The 23,640-nt window shown below is 37.8% G+C and overlaps 2 protein-coding genes across 4 annotated transcripts in view; one reads left to right on the plus strand and one right to left on the minus strand.

Annotated features, from left to right (window-relative positions):
* LOC122518171 (FH1/FH2 domain-containing protein 3) overlaps positions 1-2,803 on the plus strand; it is a 45,667-nt gene extending 42,864 nt beyond the window's left edge. For 2 of the 3 annotated variants that reach the window (XM_043636926.1, XM_043636923.1), the window contains one exon: positions 1,516-2,803. In XM_043636926.1, coding sequence (XP_043492861.1) covers positions 1,516-1,589 — 74 coding nt within the window. In that variant the 3' untranslated portion in view covers positions 1,590-2,803. The remainder of the gene's footprint in view (positions 1-1,515) is intronic. The other variant, XM_043636932.1, reaches the window with a different exon arrangement.
* A 149-nt stretch (positions 2,804-2,952) lies between these two features.
* LOC122518218 (FK506-binding protein 2) overlaps positions 2,953-23,640 on the minus strand; it is a 28,570-nt gene continuing 7,882 nt past the window's right edge. The window contains exons 2-4 of the mRNA XM_043637003.1: positions 6,788-6,951; positions 4,641-4,753; positions 2,953-4,424 (exon numbers count right to left, since the gene is read on the minus strand). Coding sequence (XP_043492938.1) covers positions 4,236-4,424; positions 4,641-4,753; positions 6,788-6,951 — 466 coding nt within the window. The 3' untranslated portion in view covers positions 2,953-4,235. The remainder of the gene's footprint in view (positions 4,425-4,640; positions 4,754-6,787; positions 6,952-23,640) is intronic.

Genomic DNA, 23,640 nt, shown 5'->3' on the forward strand with positions numbered 1-23,640 from the left:
TTTTTGTTTTGTTTTGTTTTTCGTTTCTTGCTTGGCATGCAAATTCATACGTTTTATCTGTTATATTTGAATTTATTAACTATACGTAAGTTAACTTTTAACTTAATACTTTTCCCGTTAAAAGGAAACACGTTCTTTTCGTTTGGCTGTTAATTTAAATCGGTAAATCGAAGAGATTTACCGATCGTAAGAGGAGAAGGAGCAAATGATGTCTTCTTTTAGACGATCTTAGAAAACTCGACGTTCCCTCTGCGCTCGTCGATAAAACGACTTTATTACCAGGAACTCTATTTTTCTACCTTGTTATCGGAACAATGGACCTTACGGTTTTATCTCCTTTTGTTAAAACTCGATGGGGAAAATGCGACGGAGGAACGAAAACGATATAAAAAAATAAAAAAGGAAGAAAATGCCGTGTTACTGGTAGATAAAAGAAATCGTAGTTAATTTTAATCGGATAATTTTCAAGTGGATACTCTTTCGTTGCATCCACTCGCACATACATACATACATACATATATACTACATATATTATCTTTTACTCGAAATAAGTTGGCGAGAGAACCGAACGAGATTCTATCCACCCGTAAATTCTACGGGTATCTTCTTATTGATAAAGAACGTCAAAGAAAATATTTTTACGCGAGGACAATGGCAAAAAAGGATCCAATAAATTGGATTAATCGTTATAAGAAAAAGGAGAACCAGTCACTCGATAGCCATTCTAGGATTTTTCTCCCTCGCTAAAACCATTCAAGCTTTTACTTTCTTTTCTTATCTTTTTCTTTTTTTTGTCCTATTATTTTTTCCTCGTCTCTTTGACTATTTCCTTCTCTTTTGATTTCTTTTCCATTGAAAGACGAGGTAGAAGCGAGAATCCTGCCGCGTACTCTTCGTTTCGTCGTATTTAACATTTAAATGAGCCACGAATCGGCTTTTTTCCCTCCTCGCTTTTAACTCTTTTTTGCGAAGATTGCACCTTGGGGATAATGACTGCTTCTGATTAAGATTCGCAAGAAACGAGATATCTTCCGCATCCTACGACGACGATCATCTTTCCCTTTGGTCGATAGAATAAATATCAACTATGAATACTTTGCGGATAATGCGAGCACGTCGGAAACGATTTTTCATTCATTTGCCGGACGATTAATTAGCATGTTATTTTTTTCAAGCTTCCTAGAATGCTGCGAAATAAAAATGAAGCATGGCGATTAGAATTGTATGAATAATAATCAAATGAAATGAATATGTGTCTGTTGGAAGAAAAAATATTGACATGATCTGCACTAATTGAAACAAAATTTTACATCAAAATTAATTATAACGAAATATTTCATTGAATAATACGTTGTAAAAATAGAAAAAATTGTCAACGAAACCAACGAAAAACTGTGGATCATGGCAATACTTTTTCTACTTAACGCGAATGTATATATGTAAAATTTATACGTATAATTGTGTACGTACGTACGTTACGCGTTTTGAAGTATCTCGAAGGGATTTCTTTTTCAGTGCGTAGAACGTTGAAGAACGGTCTCTCGGAAGAGGAAAAGAAACACATCGCTGCCTACATCAAGGGCTATTGACTGTGATATTATCCACCCTTCTCTCTCCCAACCAACCCCCATGGAAATTTTCTTATTCGAAGGAAGCATGCGTGGGGGGAGAAGATCTCTCTGAGCAAACTACTATGCAAATCGTGTTTCTCACGAAGATTCTTGGCGGTTCAAAGCTCGAAAGAAATGGAAAGGAAAAGAAGGAAAAGAACGACGACGACTGGATGACAACAACGAAACCAGCTCTCTCCTCTACGCGGAGCATAGCTTTCAATTAACTATATCTTTATGATGACACACATACTCTTGCCAAATCTCTCTATCATACCCGTATATCAAACGGTCTTTTAAATCTCTCTCTGTCTCTTTAATTTTCGTTTTTATAAACTTTTATCCTTCTTTTTTTCCTAGCTTTTTCGTTTCCATTCTTTTCTTATTTTGTGCGGTACGGTTACTTATTTAACATCGTCGCGTTAGATCGAATCACTTTTTAGGAAATTATTTCTAAACGCGTAACCACCGCACGCACGCGATTCATACTTATTTTACGTATGTTGAGAATGATAATCTCGGCAGTCTCGAGTGAAATTTTACAACCGAAAAGGTCTTTTTTAAATCTGTCTTTTACAAATTATTCGAATGACAAAAAAAAGAGAAAAGAAAAATGATGTCTCTTAGATCATTTATATACATATTCCCCCGAAAGAATTGCTTTTGGTAAAAAAAAGATAGGGTGACGGATATAAACGATACTAATTGATACTTTTACGAAAAATATTCTACGAATATATATGTAATATCGTATTTATATTCTTCTGCCATTGGTTATAGCCGTAACAGGGTAAGTTATTCGTGCCTGTGCTAGTTCAACGTTTTTCCAATTTTTTTCTTGTCAGAGCTACGATGTAAATCGCTTATATGGTCGATGGATAAATTTAACGATTAAGAATAAACAAAAAAATATATAAAAAGGTAAAGAAATTCAGAGGGGTGATCTCGTGCCTCGTTGCGTGCCTGGTGGAAAAGTAGGAAGGAAGAACCTCTTTTGAAATTGATACGTTTTTTTCGATACGAATTTTACAACGAAGATTTGTAGCGGTGTGATTTATCGGGTGATAGAAATAATTTAATTAATTTAATTGTTAATTACATTATATCGTGTCGTACGCGTAGGTACGCATTAATTACTGTAACTCTCAACACGTAAACGATTCTCTTCAAATAAAAAGGAAAAAAATATTGAATCTCTCTTGTCCATTTTGATTTCCGATCTTGTTCACGCGCGAAGGGAATAAGGTAAGTTAACACCTTCCATTTTTTCTATATTCCGTTCGTATTTAGAAACAGTCGAGAGAAAACAAGAGGAATCAACGCAACAAGAAGAACAACCGTGTATAACAAATTGTGCTCAAGACACACGATTTATTATTATTAACCTTCGTCCAACTTTAACAACATACAATATAATGCAATAATATAAAAACATATTCGTTAAAATATAATAATAATAATAGCGACGACGGGGTTTGACCTCGCAACCTAATGGTCACGTTCGATTACATTTCACATTCTCGAGATATTTGTTACCCTTTCTTTTTTTTTTTGCGATAAGTGTAATAAGAATTGAATAATGTGCTGTTAACTATTGAAAATGGATCGAAGAGAACTTTAAGGGAGAAGGTCAGACGATTCCACGAACTATCCACTTTCGATCTTCGCTAACTTTTACGGTAAGAAACGATGGAAGCTCCTTTTACGATATAAATCGTGCTACCTCCAAATCTTTTCTACCTACTTGAAATTGATTGGTAAATATTTCAAATTTGTTTGTAAGTACAACTTATATAATATAGAGATATGACGTGTAATAATTGACGAGACGGTACAGTGTTGTTTTTCATTTGTACGCTTATATATTTAATATCCTATATGTTTCGTTCTAATGACTTAATTAATTATCAATTTTCAAGTAATTAGAAAAGACGTAACGTAATCGTATAACATCTGATAAATGCGATTAAAAAAAAAATATAATAACTTGTGTAACGATGAGAAAAACGTGGATAGTTTGCGGATATCTTTCGACGATAAAGTTACGGTAGTTCATGATTCGATATACCATATACTGTTGCGTTATTACTGTTCCATATAATTAATGCTAAACATTTACGATCGTGTAGAAAAAAGACACTTTCTTTTGATCACTCACAGGCGCGTACATTCACTCACACGCAACGCACGCACGCACGCACGCACGCTCGCGTACACGCATATATATATATATATTTATTTATTTTATTCATTCACATAAGTATATATGCATATCGTAATGCGATCACTCGAGCAAAAATGTATTTAGACGGTTAGATGATTAGAATCGTCTCAGGCGTCGCGACGTTACGTCGGAGCGAAAAATATTTTTGGGAATTTGAAGAAAATCGAAACAAAATCTTTGTTCCGATCGTAAACTTTTTGTCAGCTTTCTCTTTTTTTGTTGATGATGCTTTACACTTTGACTTTCTCGTATACGCGAAGACAAGTCATCATTGAGGAAAAATTCATTCGGGAAGACGGGATGATGACGTTCGGGAGGAGAGTCGTTGGAAGCTTTAAAATTATCCACGAACGACCGAGAGACGCGTTGTTGCTCGAGAAATGAAAACAATGAGAAAATCTTCAAAGCTCGTCGTGTTTCGGCCCACTAAATTCTTCGTGAGATATGAAACCGTTCCTATCTTTGTCCTCGTGCTGGAAAATCTCCTCGACGAGTTTGTCGTGATCGGCCAGCATCTTTTTCATTTCTTCGTTGTCACCGGGACTACCTTGTTCCGCTTCGATCATTTGTTTCTTTAGATATTCACTGACCTGTATCAATCAATGGATCAACTTAATGAACGAAATATATAACCTATGTGTTAATAATTAATGACAAAAGTTTAAGGTTTCAAAATGAAATAAAACATTGCGAGAAAACGGATGGGTTCTGTTAAAAAGGATTAAATCGAGAGTCGATCGAGCAATTCGTTAGTCAACCAACACCCAAAAGAAAAAAAATCCAAATGATCTTGCCATTGCTCTCACCTCCTCGCGGGAGAGTTGCTTATCGTCGTTAGCGTCGATCTCTTTGAAGACGTTTGCGGTTGGGGGCGAATCGCTGATGTTGATGAGCTCAACGTCGAACGTTAAGGTGGCACCTGCAATTAAACGTTTCTCTGTTTTTTCATCTTAATAATGAACAATCCTAAATGCCGTTCGATTAATTTAACGAACAGGAGGAAGACAATAGTATCAAATGTTACATGTTTATTAGAATCCAATGTTATATCTTTTACATTACGTTTTGTCGTTTTGAGAGAAGGCTCCATCTGACTCGACCCCGCTGATTGGCCGAAATCCGATAAAAATCCAATACGTCGCTGTCAGCAATTTTTCCGTTCGCGATGTAAAGTCTCGTACATATGTATGTATATGCATATAGGTATATCCGATAGGTATAACAGAGTTTTCGATTCGCGACGTTGAACATTTATCGAATAGTTCGTTGTTTTCCTTTTTTTTTTTTATTCATCCATTCATTTGTACATACGTCAACTAAAATTTCATTCAACTCTCATACTTTTAAAGTTTTTTCTTCCGAATTAATCGCTGATTGGCAATCAAAAGCTCTACCCCGTTGAATTATGTGAACTCTGTCGCAAAGTTTATACGACGAAAATGGAGGATAAAATAATAACATAAAAAAACAAAAAAAAAGGGCAGAAAGAAGATAATTTGTTTATCAAAATAAGATCATAAGTCGTGATTCAACTGAGAGAAACTTTTTATGAGATTTCTTTGCTGAGAATGTTATGTACGGCACTCTAGCCTGCCTCCGAGCAAGTGCATCCTCGTAAATCATTTCTATGGGCTATCGATTCTTCTGTCTCGCGTCGAAAACCTAACTCTTTTTGCGCGTTTTGCACCTTTCGCACGTACACGTACGAGACTTTACACACAGAAATGTGGGTCCACGTACGCGCAGAATAAATCGAAGTAGCTTAGTGAAGTGAAGAGTTGGACAGAAAGAGCAGGGGAAAAAAGAGAGAGAAAAGAGTCAAGCGGTATGGAACAATTTTGAGAAAAAATGGTACAATGTTATGCTAGCTGGTGGTCAATATTGACCGTAACTCTTGTTTATAAATTTGATATCCGATAACTCTTATTATCGCCATTATTGTAACTCGTATTTCCTAGACAATGCAGACGAATATAACCACCCGCGAGAAATTGACTTTAAAAATGAATTTTTCTCTAATTTATAATTACAAATGAAATAATTATTCATAATTATTGAACGACGGTAAAAATTTGTCGGTAGCCAGGGGTAAAATTTTTCCTAACAAATCTATCGTTAATAGATTTCTATAAAAATGTCAATATCTCGGTAGAAGTTAATGGAATATTTGGCGGAGAGCTAACGAACTGTCGCCGTTCGGTTAATGCACGTTTCGTTATTAATTATGGAATCGACCGTCGCGATTAAAGCGGTACTAATGAAATATGCCGTTTAATTATTTCCCGCTCAAACGAGCGGAATTAACAAACGTATGGAGTGTTCGCATCGTTCCAAGTATTTGTGTAAAAATAAATCAATAAACCTACCGGTTTGTTCTTTTTTTATTTCATTTTTGTTTGTTTTTGATTTAAAACGAATTTTCGATAGAATGTTATCGAAGCATTTGATGATTTTGCATGTCTATATATATATGCATCGGAAGTTTATCAAGTAAATTTAAGGGGTATGTTCTTGACCTCTCGGAGGAATCATAAAATAGGTACGTATAGAAAATGAGAAGCTCCGTTCGTTTACGAGAGAGGCTATCTTAAAAATAAACGAAGCGTGCATTGCTGTCGATTCGAACAAACGATCATGGACAACGGTGTCCCATTTAACGGGCGAAGCTTTATTGGATTTTCATGCAATTGCATTTTGGACTCCCATCTCGATCCTAACGATCCCCTCGCATCCGGTAAGCTGCTCGTGTCGTAACGTCTCTCCCGATTTCGTTTATTCATATTTAACCGATGAAGGATTTTTCAAATATTTTTTCACATTTAAAAATTTCAAATGGCCAAATCATATCCCCGTCCATGAATAAACGAATAATAAATTGGTCTTCATTTAAAATTACAATTATGTTTTAATCGCTTATTAAAATAATCTCATTGATATAGAATGATTATTTTACCTCCGGGTATAACATTTCCGGCTCCGATATCGCCATAACCAAGTTCCGGGGGAATGACCAACTTCCTTTTCTCCCCCACACACATGTCTAACAAACCTTGATCCCATCCTTTAATCACCTGGCCAACGCCCAACTGAAAAGTGAATGGTTGTTGCCTGTCCAAACTGTAACACAAAAAAGAAAGGGAACGTGAAATTTGGTTCGATGTTAGAGGAATCCTTTTCGGAAAGAGAATAAGAAAAGACGAAGGGAAAGCTGTTATCGATTTGTTTGGAAACGCGACGACGTTTTGGGAAGCGGTTACGTGTATATCGTTGAAAGAATCTGTCGAGAGTTGTATTCCTGCCCGAATGTTGTGTATATTTGTATACGTATCGAGATCGCGAAATATTTGGCGTGGAAACGAAAATAACCGAAATTTCGACATCACTCGTGAAAGTGTCAATTTCTCGTCGGTTCGCAAATGGGGAAATGCGTTGGTTGCGCGTTGGATGACACGCGTGTGCGTACGAACGACGAACTATTGCATGCCTATGATACACCTACACTCTTCTCAACGAAAATTGACGAGTTCGTACAAGTTAAATGACGCCTCTGAGAGAGAGACTCATCCGGTGAAACGCGCGCGCGCGCGCGCGCGTACAAAAGTCTTTTAACTACAGTATCGTACCACACGTAGTAGTTACGTTGATTGCTTTCCCGCTACATCATTTTCATCCATATCTCTCCAAATGAAATTAAAATACTACCTTCTTAAGACAAATTTCTCAACTTTACGCGATTTTATTTTCTAACGTAGTAATATATTTGTTCTATTTATTAATTTCACATTGAATATCTTACTTGTCGCGGTTCAAAGGTATTTACTCGAAGAAATTTAATTAATGTCGTTTATCGAGATGGTTTTTCCTTCCAAAGTTTTTCCTCTTTAACATCGTCTACGTTTACTCGCGGAACGAGCAGTAAATAAGAAGAGCTGAAAGTTTAGGGAATAAGAATTTTCGTACACGCTAAGAATCCGACCTATATGACTACGACGGAGTTTCATCAGTCACGCAGAGATAGATGGAAAGAAAAGAAAGAAGGGAAGGAGGAAGAGAGAGAGAGAGAGAGAGAGGATAAAAGAGTAAAAGAGAGTAAGAACGTATGAGAAAAAGGCGACGAGTGGTGGAGCATATGAAGAGGGAAAAGAAAAGAAGGGCGAAGGGAATAGAAAAGTAGAAAGGAAAAGAAAGGGACACGTCCGAGAGTCTGACGTGCGACGAATAAACGCTTTTTTGTTTGTCGCGAGGGAAGGGAAATAACGCGAGAGGAGCGTTGCACGTTGGAATGATATAAGAATGATGGACAAGAAGAAAGAAAGTTGGAAGAAGTTAAAAGAGATGGAAAGAAAGGTAGAAGAGGAGTAGGAGAGTTTCAGGGGAAGTACAAGTAAAAGAGAAGAAAAGAAAAAGGTTAAAGAGAAAGAGAGAGAGAGAGAGAGAGAGAAAGAAAAAATTGCTATGCGATAGCTAGAACCAAGCGATGAAAAATTCGGAAAGATCGTTCCTTTGGACTCGTACGTATTATCTACACATGTGCGCATACACGCACGCTATAGGTATCTTTTACGTGTAGGAGTGTTCTTACGGAAGGCAAAGTTTTCGTGCGCGTCGCGCTGTGCAACTTTAAATATTCAAATGGATCCTCGAGTGGCAACTTGCCGTCCACGTACATATACGCATACATACATGCATACCTACGTGCATATAGATACGGAATATTGCTCGTTTACGAGACTCGCTCGACTTTTTCCTCGAGAGTAAAAGTCCTGCAGTGCAACGCGAATATATACCGTGTGCTAGGATTAGCGACGAACTCTTCTTTATTTTCTCTGGCAGTAAAGCAGATCGATATCCGGATGGTTCGTCGAACGATAACGCTTCGACGACTCATTTTCAACAAAAATAAATGAGAAAGCGACGATAAAATAAACTTTAGGTCGATTTATTCGTTGCTATCGTTGCTAACGCAAGCGCACCACCAAACCAAAATCAAAGCTCGATCCAAAGAGATAATAATAATAGCAAAATATAAATAATGAGGATAACGATGCAAGGATATAAAGACAGAAGTTTGTATAAATTGTATTAAAAGAGAAAGCTAATAATCTCGTTTCTAATACCCATTATCCTTATTTCCCTTTTTCCTATTATTCTTCTTATCACAATAGTAAAAGACGAATAAGGGATGAAGTGCGAGCTGGTACCTAGGTAGAAGAAAAAAGAAAGCTCCTCGGCTCGTTCCAAGGGATAACATTTGCATATATTCGCGCGCGCGCGCGCAGGTGGAAAGCGACGGCAGAGAAAACATAAATCGCGGGACGGGCGAGCTCTTAAACCATAAAGGCCAGAAATAATACACGAGTAGTATGAACCGAGACGAGAGAAAAGGATGGAAAAAGGTTGTGAAGGATGATATCGCTATCAAAGAATTTTACCGTAGCTGTTTCGGTCACCCCACCCGGTCGGAGCCGGTCTTGTTAACATATCAAAGGAGTCGGGCGATATTTAAATTTATTCTTTATACTTTTTCCAGTAGTATATATATATAGTATATATATATATTAGGGCAACTCCTCGCGTCCTCTCCTGTCCCTTTCGCAAAATTCTTACGTATCGAAGTCCCGCACATATTCATAGGAGAAGCGGAGAGATCGACGAATTCTTTACAAAGCTAGTAATACTCCGCTATTATTTTTTTCCTTCATTTTTCTCTTTCTCTACAGCTTCGAATTCATCTTCTTTAAAACACAGACACTTTCATAGAGATATGTTTGGATGAAAAATAATTGATTCGTCATAAGTCAGTCCTTTGACGAAGCAACAGAGTAGTAATCAAGCGCGTTACGTTTCCATCGTGAAACATTATGATCGCGAAACTTGTTGTAACGCTTAACGTTCGCCCCATTACATCATTTTTAACGTTCGCTCGAGCGGCTTCCTTAAAGTGCCGTTAGCTCGTGCGCAAGAAGAAACGAGTCGAATACCTATACCCACCAACGTCAGAATTTACTGCACCATTAAACGTCTTACACAATATGAGTCATCTGGGATACGCGAACTTCTTCCGAGTGGAAGAGCAAACTGCACTTTTTTTCTTCCTTCTACTTCCTCCTACTCGAAGGAAATGGGTAAAAAATATACTCCAAATTCAGCGAGCGAATTCATTCTATTTTCTTTTTCATTGTTTTGCTGACATCGAACGCGATGAAAAACAATGGAATGCTATCCTTCGATGATGCGATATATGTTATATTTAAATGGATAAAAAATGAAAAAAAGAGTAGTATCGTTACGCAAAACGAGTATTCGCTAATTTATTCTTCGTTTCTATCCACGAATCTACTTTTTAATATTCTCCTCGTTTTTATTAACATAAAATAATATAAATCTGAACTTTGTCAATCGTCCTAATTTATTCTTTTGGCAATACCCCTTCCCATAGGTCATATTTTTGGTTAATACCCTTATTCTACGTTGATTTACGTATATCCACATTAATGACGTTGAGCGAGTAAAACGTTAGAAACTGTCAGCACGATTTAAGTCACGGATTAAGGGAACGTCTCGCGGTGATGGATACGCGCGATAAAATGAATATGTCCGACACAGAAGAAGGGAGAAGATCGGTTCTTGGGGATGGTTTTTGGGGAGGTTATGGGGAATGAGGAAGGGTGGAACATTTTTCAGGAACGTCTTCTTAGTCTTGTAATACCTTATATTCGTGCATAGCAGAGATATTCGTAATCCAGAAGGTATTCATAAATTCCCATGGTCGGATCGGAGAAATAGAAATGATGAGAAAAATTCTCACGAGGTTTCGTCGTATATTTTTTTTTTAAACCGAGAACACTGCCGTCCATTCGGGTTTCTTTAATACCTTTCACAAATTTGATAAAAGTTAAGAGAAGAAAGGATTCGCCGGTCGAATCTTGGATTTCGGAAGAAAGGGTGGGAGAGAAGAATAGCGAGGAGCGAGGTAAGGTTGTAAATTTTGTCTAGGCTGCTAGGTGGCTTAATGCAGATTTAGATAGGACGTTCCTATGCGCATGCGGCTTTTGGGTCTTAGAGAGTTGGACTAATTAATTTATAGACTGCGTCCTTATCTGTTGCCAGCTGCAGCAGCGCGTAACGAGTCGTAGGAGACGGAGAGAACGTTGCATGGCTGTGTGTGTGTTGGCTGAAGAAGGAAGAGAAAGAGAGAGAAAGAGAGAGACACGATTTACACGAATTCGAGCTCGTTAGGTCAGTCAAGGTTGCTCGCAAACGCGATGCGTCGATTTGCTCGATTGCAAAATTAGTTTCTCCGCGGTAGCTAGGCGAGTCGATATGGATTTCAAAGCCTCGGAGGAAAGGAAGTTGCCTTTGATTCGAAGGAACCGAGGCCAAGAACGGAAGAACGGCGCGCTAGGGTTTCTACCCTATCAGTTTGTGCTGATGGTCAGAGGGTGGGCTCCGGCTATGGGCTGCTTGGAAATAGGGTGCGGATCGCCGGAGTGTTGCGGCAACGGTACTAGATAGCGTTGCATATTTCATGGTGCGCCGTAACGTAACGTAACTTAACGTAACGTACGCCTCGCATGGGAAATCCTAACATGGCCACAATGCCCAACTTCCGTCGGAGAGTCTTGTAAGCTCATTCGTTCCCCGGTACCTCTCGGAAAAAGAGCCTTCGCCGACCACAGATGAATCTCTTTTCGTTTCTACCGTGTTCCTTTTCCTTCTTTTTTTTTCCTCCTTTCCTTTTTTCATATCTTATACACCTTATACCTCTACTATTTTCTTTTTCATCTTCTTCTTCACCTTCTTTCTATTTATATGCTAGAAACGCGCGATAAAGTTCTCAAAGATTCTTGGGAGCTAAGTTTTTGCTTCTAAATATACATTTACCTGCTACTACTGGATGCTAGACTTCCAGTAGTATTTAGAGGGCAGGAGAAGCATTCGGGTAGGAAACGGGAGAGACTGGAATTTACGGCACGATCGTGCTCGCGTTTAATCCACCCAATTGAATTTAATCTCAGTAGGACCTTTTTGTACTAGACTCCTTCGTAAAATCCTTCTTCTCGCAGGATCTCTCCTTATAGACGAAGCTAAGATACTCGATTTCGTTCGAAGCATCTTGCCGTCGGTTTACTTCCCGATAGACATAGGACGCATACCGTTAGCTTTAGCGTTGCAAATGAGGACATTTCTCGCAAGACGGAACAAGTTGTAAAACGTTGGAAGATGGAATAATGAATTTTTCGAAAATTTCGATCGTTTTCAAGAAAATATGATCTCGAGCGTTTGGAAAATATAATACGACACGAATAGTTTCCGTTTATATCTTTTACGATCAAATACAAAATCATACGAATTTTGATCAACATCTATACGTATTAGGTAGAAGAGAGAAAAACAAATAATCCGAAATAGGAGGTATTTTGAAGTAAACTCTCGCGGAACGATATTAATAGCTAGTAGTCTCCTAGGTAGGGAAAAAAAGTAAATATGAACGTGCATCCGTATCCACTTTGAAACTTTTATGCGCTGTCAGAGTGATTTTTTCTCATCATCGGAGAACGAAACGATGCATAGAGCCGATTTTATTGGAGCAACGGCGCGATGCAATTTCAACGCGGTCGTCGTCATCGTCGTCGTCGTCGTCGTCGTTGTCGTATGTAGCACGCGATTCGGACTCCCCTCGTTCGCCATTAAATTCATATTTGCCGTCGAGCGAAGAGCAGGAGTTCCAGTTCCGTCAACGAGCGTCCTTGCAAAACGATAGCTACAAAAAAAAAGAGAGTGGACAAAATGGAATCGGTTGATGTCATCCAGCCAGCAGCAGCCGCGTTTCGATGGATTCGTTCGATCGCGTAATGCCTTTTAAAATGCGTTACGCGTTTACGTGGCGTGGATTTTTTTCCCTTCCCCTGCGTCCCGCTCCTCATTTATTTCCTTTTTCTAACAGAACCTCTATCGATATCGAGCCACCTTTGTTCTTTTTCCTAGCGTGCCACGATAGATAGGTCGTTTCGATCGCGTTAACGACGAAAAATGACTATTTCGATGCGCAAGTCAGGAAAAACGTACAATGAAAAATCATGGGACGCGTATAGTTTCATATACGCTAAATCTGCGGTGATCCTCGAGCTACCGTTTTGCCGGAGGTTCCAAAGCGGTTTGAAAATAACCTAACGATACGTTTCCAATGATTTTCTTTTTTTTTCTTTTTTTCTATCGATAATTCCCTACTAAGGTATTTGGAAAGAGTATAACCATTATCGTGGAAGTAATCGAATAAAAAGTTCTTTCAAGTCGAAGTTTTGAAAGAGGCATAATCGTTTTTACTTCGATGCACATGTAGGTACAGTATATCTATCTATTTACTTTTATTCGATTTTATCGTTAAGTTTAATCTTAAATAGTACTTATTTTTTTTTTCTACCATGCTTGAACTCGTCTAAGGAAATCGTACGACAAAGGAAAGGAACGTTAGGACGTAGTATGCTGACAACGCATATAAACTTTTTATATTTTCTATAGTATAAACGGCACAGAGTAGTTTCGTCTTTCAAAGTGAACGAACGTTAGAGATGAGAAGTTGGTAAAGAAGTGAAGAAGAAGACGGAGAAGGAGAAAGAGAAAGAGATAGAAATCGACGATGAAACATTTGCAATTCTCAAGGACTTTCGCGTTACACCCAGCGGGAAAAGTCAAGGAAACGCAAGCACTGCTGCATGGAATCTTCGCAGCTTGCTCGTGTATCAGACGCGACGTCGTAGTCGCACCTGCTCTCGCAGTTTTCGTAAAGGTAATAATCGTAAGAGCTCTTTCGCGCGTCCCCCGTGCATGCTTCCTACTCTTACGTCACTTTATCTTTCTCCTCTACCTTTAGATTTACCTTTGCCATCGTTATCTTTCTCTTTTTTTATTTTCTTTTATTCTCCAACACCTTTTCTGTTCTCGTCTAAGCGTTATTTCAACAAGTGTCATAAAACGTTGCCTTTGATTTTACGAGAATGTATATTTCGCTAAAATTCTCCCGCCAGAGACGTTATTATATAGAATTTTAAAACCATAAGAACGAGCGATCGCAGTTTGGTTGTATAAAATTCTCCTTAACTTTCTCTTTGAGGAATCAAAATGGGAATACTCTGTGGAAGAGAGATAAAGGGGAGAAAAGAGAGGTGGATCCAGGTCTCGTTATTGTCTTTCCTCCGTCGTCATCGGGGACGACGCGATCGTGGCTTGGCCATTGTCTTTTCATGGAACCTTAGACAATTCCGAAACGGCAGGTTGCTTAATGATCGAGAAATCATTTCTTTTGCTAATTAAACTACCTTCCGGGATGTCCAGCTGCGTTTCTCTTTTCTCGAAATAATCAAAGAATATATAATACGTAAATTCGATGGTTCGTTGTCGGAAGAAATTGATTATAATAATCGAAGGAGGCGTTGTTCTCCGCGGAAAAGATAAACGGAGACAAAAGTTTCGCGAGCTCTTTTCTTCTCGTCGACCGACTTAGCAAGCTTTACTTTGGAGGTCTTCGTTTTCTTCTGGACGTGTCAGGGGGTGGGAAAGAAAAATTCTTATTGTCTCATTCGGAAAGAACGAAGAGAGTCGACGAGGAAAAGTTAAATTGGATACGTCGAAGGTGGAGCTCGAAGTACGAACACTCGGCTCGATTGAAAAATCTTCGAGTTAAGAGAAAGCGACAAAGACAACGAAAACGTGAACGAGCTATACTTGGAATAACAACGGCGGCTAAGAAACCTTCAACGGAAATTAAAACGAACGGAACAAATTACCAAATTAAAGAATGGAAACACAATTTTTCATATTCTTTGCTAAATGTTATCAAACAATTTCAATAGTATGGAATACCGATGCTAGAAAATGAGGATATATTTTATGATAGTAACTTGATCGTCACTCGGTCGAGATTATGCAATAGAAAAGGAGAATTAGTTACCGGAACGTTTCTCAAAGCTTTCTCTGTCCTGTCAAGAGGTACATGAATTTTGAATATCTCTTATTACTACACTGTTAATTAACGATCCTTCCGAGTACTCGGGATAACGTATTTCTCCTTTAACAGCTCGGATATACAGTTACTATATAACGAGAACCTAAACTCAAATACTCGAGACTCCGGTGACCCATACCTTCTTAAATAATAATGCGTGCTCTGGCGAAAGAAAAAGAAAGGATTAAAATTTATATAAATGCGAGAAACGCGTATGCATATGTAAAAAACAGTTTTACGTATACTCGTATTGGTTGGTCGAGCGAATTGAATTGCTATTTTCAATTTATCTATATTATTTTCTTTTCTGCTTTCGTTATTTTCGCTAATATACGTTGCGTTGTTTCATAGAAATATAAATACTTCGAATTTGCGTAATCTGCTTTTATCGAATTTATCGTTTGGAAATAGTACGCTTATGATTTCATAAATTTCAAGCCTGCGGCATGGTAATCTTATAATAACATTTTTTTAATATGTTCATCATAATAGGTTTCTCTTAATAGATAACTCTTTCGAACGTAGAGTTCGTATACAGCAGAGTAGTTTGTCTTTTACGCGAGGGTTCACTTAAGTATTTCTCGTCGGGAGGTCGCAACTGTGTTTTTGAAGGAACGAAACGAAATGTGAACATAAAGAGAGGCGAGGACTCGGAAGACGGAAAAGCACACGAGGAAAAAGCGGAAGAATGTGGAAGAAGAGACAAGAGAAGAAAGGAAATCATTTTCTTCCGTAGGTATCTCACAAGCCGGTGGTCTCTTTCTTTTATTTTTTACTCGAAGGAAAATGTCGTTGTCAACGGTGGAAAGAAGAGTAGTGGAAAGAATGTACTTCTAAAAATCTTAGCGATGGGTTTCGAAGGAGACAGACGTAAAGGATAGCTACGAAGAAAGCGTATAAAAAAAAAGACCCCCCGCCCCCATTAAGAAATACGTTTTATTTATTAGACTCGTTTACTTAGATACTTGGTTAGAGACGCGGTTTCATTGTGACTCAATCGCGCCGTCGTATTTAAGTTCCTTTTACAAATCGCCTCGTCTCTCGCCATTTCCCAAGATTACATCCAGCCGAGGTTGCATTTTCTTTCCTATATCTCACGCTCTTTTTGGAAAATCGAGTCGCGAAGAAGACACGTACGTAGCTAACGTGGTAGGTATGCGACGAAAACAAGGGAAACCTTTTACTGCTAAACTCTAGAAAAAAATGAGGGAGAGAGAAAGAGAAAGATAATCTTAATAGAGTAAGCAGGAAAGTTTGTCGACGATAACCGTTCTTGTCGTCGCGTTGATGCAAAATTTGTTCCTTTTTTTTTACAAACAAAGTAAAAATATAAAGGAACAACGATAGAGATTGAAATGATAATAGGAGAAGGTAGTTTCGAATCGCGCGTATTTCCAATGAACGACAAGATATAATCGATCGAGTACCTTGTTCGGCTATTCAAGCGAGTTTCTCTATGAAATTCTGCGCGGCGTTAACTAACCGATAAATTCTGAACGCGTACGCGCGCCGTTCTCCCAAAATAATGTAACTTCGGCAAATTAATATGGCTCCGGGGATATCGGCTGGATGAGCTAACGTATTTCGTATTCGATATACTCTCGGGCAACAAGCATTTTTATTGTTTTATTTGCTTCGTCGATTTATCCTACGCGGATAGCACGTTCCCACGTATAACTATTACGTTTCAACATATTCCCTACAAAAGATAGTGACCGTTCGTCGACGCTTCGATATTTCGAGACTTACGTTTTATTCTACGCACGTTAATTATTTCCGATAAATAACATAATGCAACGTTGAAATCTGTATTTATAAGTATCGGATATATTTACGTACAAACTGATACAGTGGGCGAATATAAATCGTCCTAATAGCATCGCTACCACCGATCGGGAATAGTTAATTAAGCGATAAGCGGAATAAATAGCTGTTACTTAACGCGGTACTATTATTTACGTAACACCGTGCTTGCAATATCTTCGGTTAATAACATATATTGTTTTGTGCGGTTGAACATATTCTATGTATATCGCGTACACCGTGTTTTCTCTTATGAGTACTGTTTAATTAAACTTGAAGTATTTAATTAAGCGGAACCGTGTATTCGCTTCGCAACGTATAGTAATGGTGCAGAAAAGTAGGAGGGACCAGGAATAGGGAGTGCGAGCGATTAAACGGAGAATTGCTCCGTTGCATGCCAAGTTACAGACGTCTCCCGTTGAAAAATGTAAACATACGAACTGTATTACTAACAGATATAACCAAAAAATAATGAACATTGCAACGGAAATATAATTGATAATGCGTTGCTTCGTTTACAGTTCTATTATTGAGGAGAATTACATTTCAAACGTAAACGTATTTGCACTTAAATGTTTTCCAAAATCAGGTCCTTGTACGCCACTCATTTGTCACAACTTTACCAAGGATTTTCGATAAAATCGTTCGAATAAGAAAGTTTTCTAAAGTATTCGACGTAATTTAGCAATTTCAAAAGAATTCGTATCGTAACTTCGACCCTCCTATATAATGAAAGATATCGGAAAATCGTTAAGTCTTTTCGAAATAATTAGATTTTCTTACTTTCGAACATTCTCATTAGTCGAATGAAATTTTAAGGACGATTCTTTCGAGATGAAATTATTCAAGTATCCGATACAACTAGACGAGAACGGCGCAACAACATCTTTTTGGATTGTAATGCTAATCGATAATGGAAGACTAATGATTTGCCTTGAATTCTTTTCCTTCGTTTATTATATTATCAGTAAGGTTAAATACATTAGCGTTAATTGATGCGCGCTTTGGTATATTAATGTTTCAGAGCGAAAACTTATTTCGAACTTGCTCTTAACTTATAACTGAAGAAAGATTAATCATTACATTACCATGCGAGCGTTCATCCAAGTCTACCTTCTAAGAAGAAAGTTAAGGCAAAGTTAAGGTAAAGTTAAAATCAGAAGGTAGACGCGCGCGGACCAGTGCGATACGATGCGGCACGATGCGGCTTGTCCCGCGTTTTGGGTCGCAACCTTCGAAGGCTAAACTAACCTAAGTATACCGGTCATATACGCTTTACCTAAATTTCCTCTCCTTGCAACGAGTCATATGCATCGGATCAAATTATTTCATTAATTATACGGATGTTCATCGATTGCGAATTTCTTTTATCGTTGATGTAAATGATAAAATACATTTTTCACGAGTAACGAAAGCTTTTTAATAGTTTAGTCTTTATTTTTCTTTTAATTATACATTGGAAATGGTCATTCGTATAGTATCGAGTTTTAATTTGCATCGAGTTTCACAAATAAACGCGACCATTAACGATCGTCCTTTTTAAAATTGCAAATCAATTAGAAATCATTTGGAAAAATATTTTACTATTGACCGAGCAATTCTCGATATTTTTTTTCGTATGAAATAATTTAAAGGTTGAAATATTAAAAAACACTTTTTTTTTTTCTATAATCAGTGTTGAGTTTCGCAGGATAAAAGTTGCACTTTTATTATCCGCTCTGTCGAGGACAGACGGCACCGGATAATAATCCTCGGTAGTGCCGTTAGTAACACGAGCATGCACATCTATCCATCGTAGGCATCGCGATATTCGTTAAAACGACAATATCGGTTTGCATAGCGCTGCGAGAATTTCTGCTAACGTTAACCAAAATTACAGCTGCGTCGTTTCGAATTCTAACAGCTAAACTGTAACTCTTCCTTCTTTTATCTTGAAATAATCGACAATATCCATGCGCGCGATATATAAGTTATTCGAATTTTACGAATCAAAATAAATGTGTACAAAATTGAAGACAAATTTTCTTTCCCTTTCCGGAAAGATTTCACGAAGGTCGTTCGGTACGCCGCAGCTTTGTCACTTTCCGAAAGAGATTGACGTAAAAGCCGTAAAGAGAGAGAGAGAGAGAGAAAGCTTTAACGTACATTATTCGAGATTTAACGCGTTATTTTCAATGAATCTTCTTGATTTGATATTTTTCTTTGATCTCTCCGAGGAAAAAGAAACAACTTAGAGAAAAATATAGTAGAAAGCTTCCAGTTGGTTAGCTTGGTTATAAGGCTAATTAAAAAGTGTGACGGAAGATAGGATAATCATCGTTGTCATGGTGGTACGCCGACATTCTAATCTGTACGCTTGCGTACTCTTCATTTCATCGTAATTACTTGGTAAAGTAATTTAAAGCTTCCAGTTGTAGAATCGCACCGAAGTTTCTTACTTTTTGCGCGCTCGGCATTTTGTCTTTTTAATTTAGAGAGTGGAGAAAATAAAGAAGACTTTCTTCTTCCAATCTTCCTTATAGTCTTCGCGGACAAGAAGCTTCCGTTATGAGCAATAACGTTTCCCTCCAATTTGCTTTTACCGGCGTTCGGAAGCATTCGAAGTTGAAGCCGCGGGCTTCGGAAGAAGAGACAAGACGAGACGAGAGAGAAGGGAAAGAAGATAAAAACAGTCTTCGGGTAACAATCCGCGGTCGTCAGCGCGTTCATAAAGCGATTTCTTGCCATCCCGAAGCAAAGAGAGAAGGACTTGCCAACCGTGGTACGCCTTTCGAAGCTTTTCACCGTACTTCCTGGCCCGCGGGATTTCATTCTCCCGGCCATCGGCGTTTCCACCGGCGTTTCCACCGGCGTTTCCATCGGCGTTTCCATCTTCTAAGCTCCTTTGAGACAAGACTTTTTTGCTCGCCAAATTAATCGCCGTCCGTTCGGTCCAACCGCCGCCAGTATAGTCTTTTTCTTCCTTAAACGAGGAACGTCGAACCCTTCGGTTATTCTCAAAAATATTACGATTCTCTTTTCTAACGAATCTTCTTCCGATTAGGACCTCCTCGACCTTCGATTAGATTTATTTCGTACAATATTGTATATTAAGACCGTCTACAATTTTAACGAGATATATTTTTCAACTAATTTATTAGATTATTTTTACTTGGATTGGTCAATATAAACTAGCCGATGAATCAAACGAAATATTACTGGAAATGCATGAAAAGATGCATTTACTTGTGCATTATAAGTGTCTGATAGAATAATACGGCGGATGTAAAGAGGCTAACCCAGTTCTTTCTAGAAGCGTCCTAGTATATTCTCGGATATTGATTTCGCAGCCACGGAGATGGTACTCTAGCACATATATATTTGGATATTCGTCGATATCTGAACGTTATACTACGTGGAGGCTGAATCGGCCGTGCCGGAAAAATACGACGTGCCAATGCTGCTCCGTTCGCCACGACTACTTTTCGTTGGAGTACATCAAGGATACTATGTTTCCGTTCAAGGGTCGACGAACCTTTGTGCCATCGTGCCCATAAACTAACAAATTTAATACGAAAATGATCGTTAAGTTTGATAAATTGTGGTCCCTTATATCAGTGATTGGCCTTTTTTCAATTTTGTCATCAAAGAGAAAGTCAAGTATCGTAACGCGAGCAACATACTTTTTGTACATAGTACACATAGGTATGTAAGTAAATACTTACATACTCGTACATAGCGAGAGAAGAGAAGCAAACATAACGTTTGGTAGCTTTGAGCCCTTCGCGCAGGTGTTCGCGACGATTTCAAGCAGCATCGGCACGGTCGGATGGAAACTCTCAAAACGACGGGAACGCGGAAGAAAGATTTCTCGCTATCGTGAAACACAGAAATGACGGGCGCCATATTCCGCGAGAATTTACGACGGAAAGCTTTTATGTACCCTTAATCAACATGCCGCACTGCCTCTTTCTCTCTCTCTCTTTTTCGTTAGCTTCCTCTCCCTCTCCTTCTCCCTCTTCTTCTTCTTCTTCTTCTTCTACTTCTCTACTTTCCATTCCTCTTCGTTAAAAGCACTAGGAAAGCACAAGATTCCGCGATTCGCAATCGCGACTTTTCGTCTAGAGTGTAAACGCCTCTCTTCTTGCTTTCCTTGCAAGCACCATCGAGCTATCCTGCTTCTCAACTTTTTTTCTACCCTTTAACTATTTCTTTTTAACCACCTTTTTTTCTCTCTTATCTCTCTTATCTTGGGATTTTGGTAGATCTATCTTATGTACAAACGATTATAACATTTTTTAATTACCGACTTTTTTCTCAATTTTTAGATTCATTTCATATACGAAAACTGTACCTATATTTTATGTATAAAATCAACATTAAATTTTTTCAGTTTTTATTTGAGAAGTAAGATATCAATATTGAAGATTAATTATCTTTAACAATACGTAGCTATATTATAAGGCCATACGTAATTCAGCATCGGCAAATTAACGCGTATTTTTGTACGGAAGTTGTATGGAAAGGTAAGTAATATTACGAGGTAACGTTGCCGAGTACAATGATGCATTGGACGTACGAGTTGCACTAGTTGCGAACACATCTGACGAATTATTTGTTTCGAGAAGTATTAACACGGTTATGGCTTGGTCCTATTATTATTGTCATTGTTTCCCTTCTACATTATTATCTTTGAAGAGAACAAAATAAATAAGAAAAAACAAATTTGTAAAAAAGTTTTTAACAAAATGTAACGGATTTTCAAAAGTTATATCGTATTTACGATTTCGAGACTCGGCAAGTTTTCGTTCAAGTTAGTTATCCGTGAAACCTCAGCGCACACGAGTTTGTAAACAAAAAAGAAATAAAATCGATGATCACGTGCTTATAAAAGAAGATAAAGTAAACGCCAAGAAGCCAGTTCATGGGAGGTCTGCAAACGTGTTCGATAATTTGACCGGTGATACTCGTTAGTTGCAACCTGTTTCATCTACTTCTTCTTTTTCTTCTTCTTTTTTTTTGTCTTCGTTAACGCGATCTTTTATCGCTGGCACGAAAGTTCGATCGAGTTATGGTTAGCAAAAAGTCGGTCGCGAACCATAATGGCAGGCCGGTAATCATTCTTCCAAAGATTTATAAACTTTTCCAACAAGACCCTCGCGCTCGTTTTGTTCTTTCGATCGGACTCTCATCGAAATTATAACTTTTCCTTTAAATCTTCAAACTGCATTTTCAAATGGGCGGTGCTCCATTGCTACGCAAAACTTACAAATATAGATTCTTCGACGTTGCCTAGAATATGATTTCTCGCTATTGGTATTAATTTGATCATTAAAATGCATAAATCGCGCGGCCACACGGAAATTAATTATTTTATCGATAATCAAATGGCAACTGATAAATCAGGAATGTATCGTTTCAATGGAATTATTAATAATAGGAATGATGATCGGGAGGATAACGGTTCTCATTAAAATTCGAACGGCATTGTCGGAAGAGGGTCGCCGAGCGCGTAGCAAATTTTTCGTTCGTTTTCGACGAGGAGATATGTTATATCCTACGATATAAAATCTCCGAATTTATAACGACCAACCCAACCTCATAGTACAAACGATGCATTAATCCGTCGAGTACGTAGCTGTCGTTTTGGTATATGTAATTTTCCGCAACGCGTCAAACGTATGTTTGCCCGGGATATTATTCTATAAAATGCTATCCATAAAACCGGGCAATGTGCGAAATCAAAATTACACGCGTTGAATATATAAAAAAAAGAAAAAGTTTGATCGGAATTTTGTAAGGATTGCGTCAGTATTGCGTCAGAATGAAACGAGTATTTTGTTTACGGCAGACGAGAGAAGCTGTAAGCCTTTTATTTTCCAATGAATTGATTACATAATAGATTGATTACGTTGTCAACGTTTCGCGATGTTGATCGACGCGAAGGTAACGAGGCAATATTACATATTTACTTATACGCTTAGCTACGAACTAGAATAACGGAAAGGGGGGCTCAAAGAAACTACGCAAGAGCGAGAAGAGCAGCTAACGAGAGAAAAGTGCAAGTGGCTCGTGTGTAAACCGAAGCGTAAACCGCCTTCCGGCACTTTCCTTCAAATCGTTCTACCGAGCGTTGCACACCGGATCGACGAGTTTTCTACTATTTTGATACATTTTTTCGATCATCAAAGTTATTGCTTTCGACTAAAAATATTTCTAAAACATCATCTTTTTCAAAATACTTTTGCTTTAATGCGTTATATTTTCGAAATATTTCAAATTCATTTTGTTGAAAACAAATTTGAAAGCAAATATGAACGATAATAACAGTTGATTGTTCAGATTATGATTGTATAAACAGCATGACGTGGAATGAAACGTAGCGTAATAACGCAAAGAGACGATTGGTAGTCACTATTCATTCGAAAACCTGCAGCATATTGATCATGTTCGATTAAATTAAAAGATCTATCTTTGGAAATACGAATCGAGAAATGAGAAGATAACAAGCCGTCCCGATTTGCTAAAATAACCGACCTAATGTTAGGTACTTGGTATTAAATCTATAACTTCTATACACGTTTGTCGTGTTTGCTACTGATATGATAAGTCCGATATTATCTTTTAACGATCGGATGTTTCATTTTTGCCGTAAAATCACGCTTATCTTGAGTCACTGCATAGATAATCGAGACGTATCGGAAATAACACTTGTCATTTATATTTCTATAACTAAGCAAGCGAATTCATTTATCTTACAATTACTTGTTTTATTTCAATTTTCAGATTTTTAAAGAAAAAATGTATTATAAATATAAAGAAGAAAATTTCAATATAATATAAACTTATAGTTGAAGATAAAGTTAACTAAATACTAAATAAATCCATATTATAATACACGGTGTATTAGAAATACACGTTGCAGAAAAAGTAAAGTGAGATAACAAAATGATGATGATGGAGAAGAGTAGAGTTACATGGTTGGAAGAGTCGTTAATTATTTCATGCTAATCCCGAAG

The sequence above is a fragment of the Polistes fuscatus genome, unplaced genomic scaffold (assembly GCF_010416935.1).
Source record: "Polistes fuscatus isolate 324 unplaced genomic scaffold, CU_Pfus_HIC Scaffold1, whole genome shotgun sequence".
NCBI classification, from domain to species: domain Eukaryota; kingdom Metazoa; phylum Arthropoda; class Insecta; order Hymenoptera; family Vespidae; genus Polistes; species Polistes fuscatus.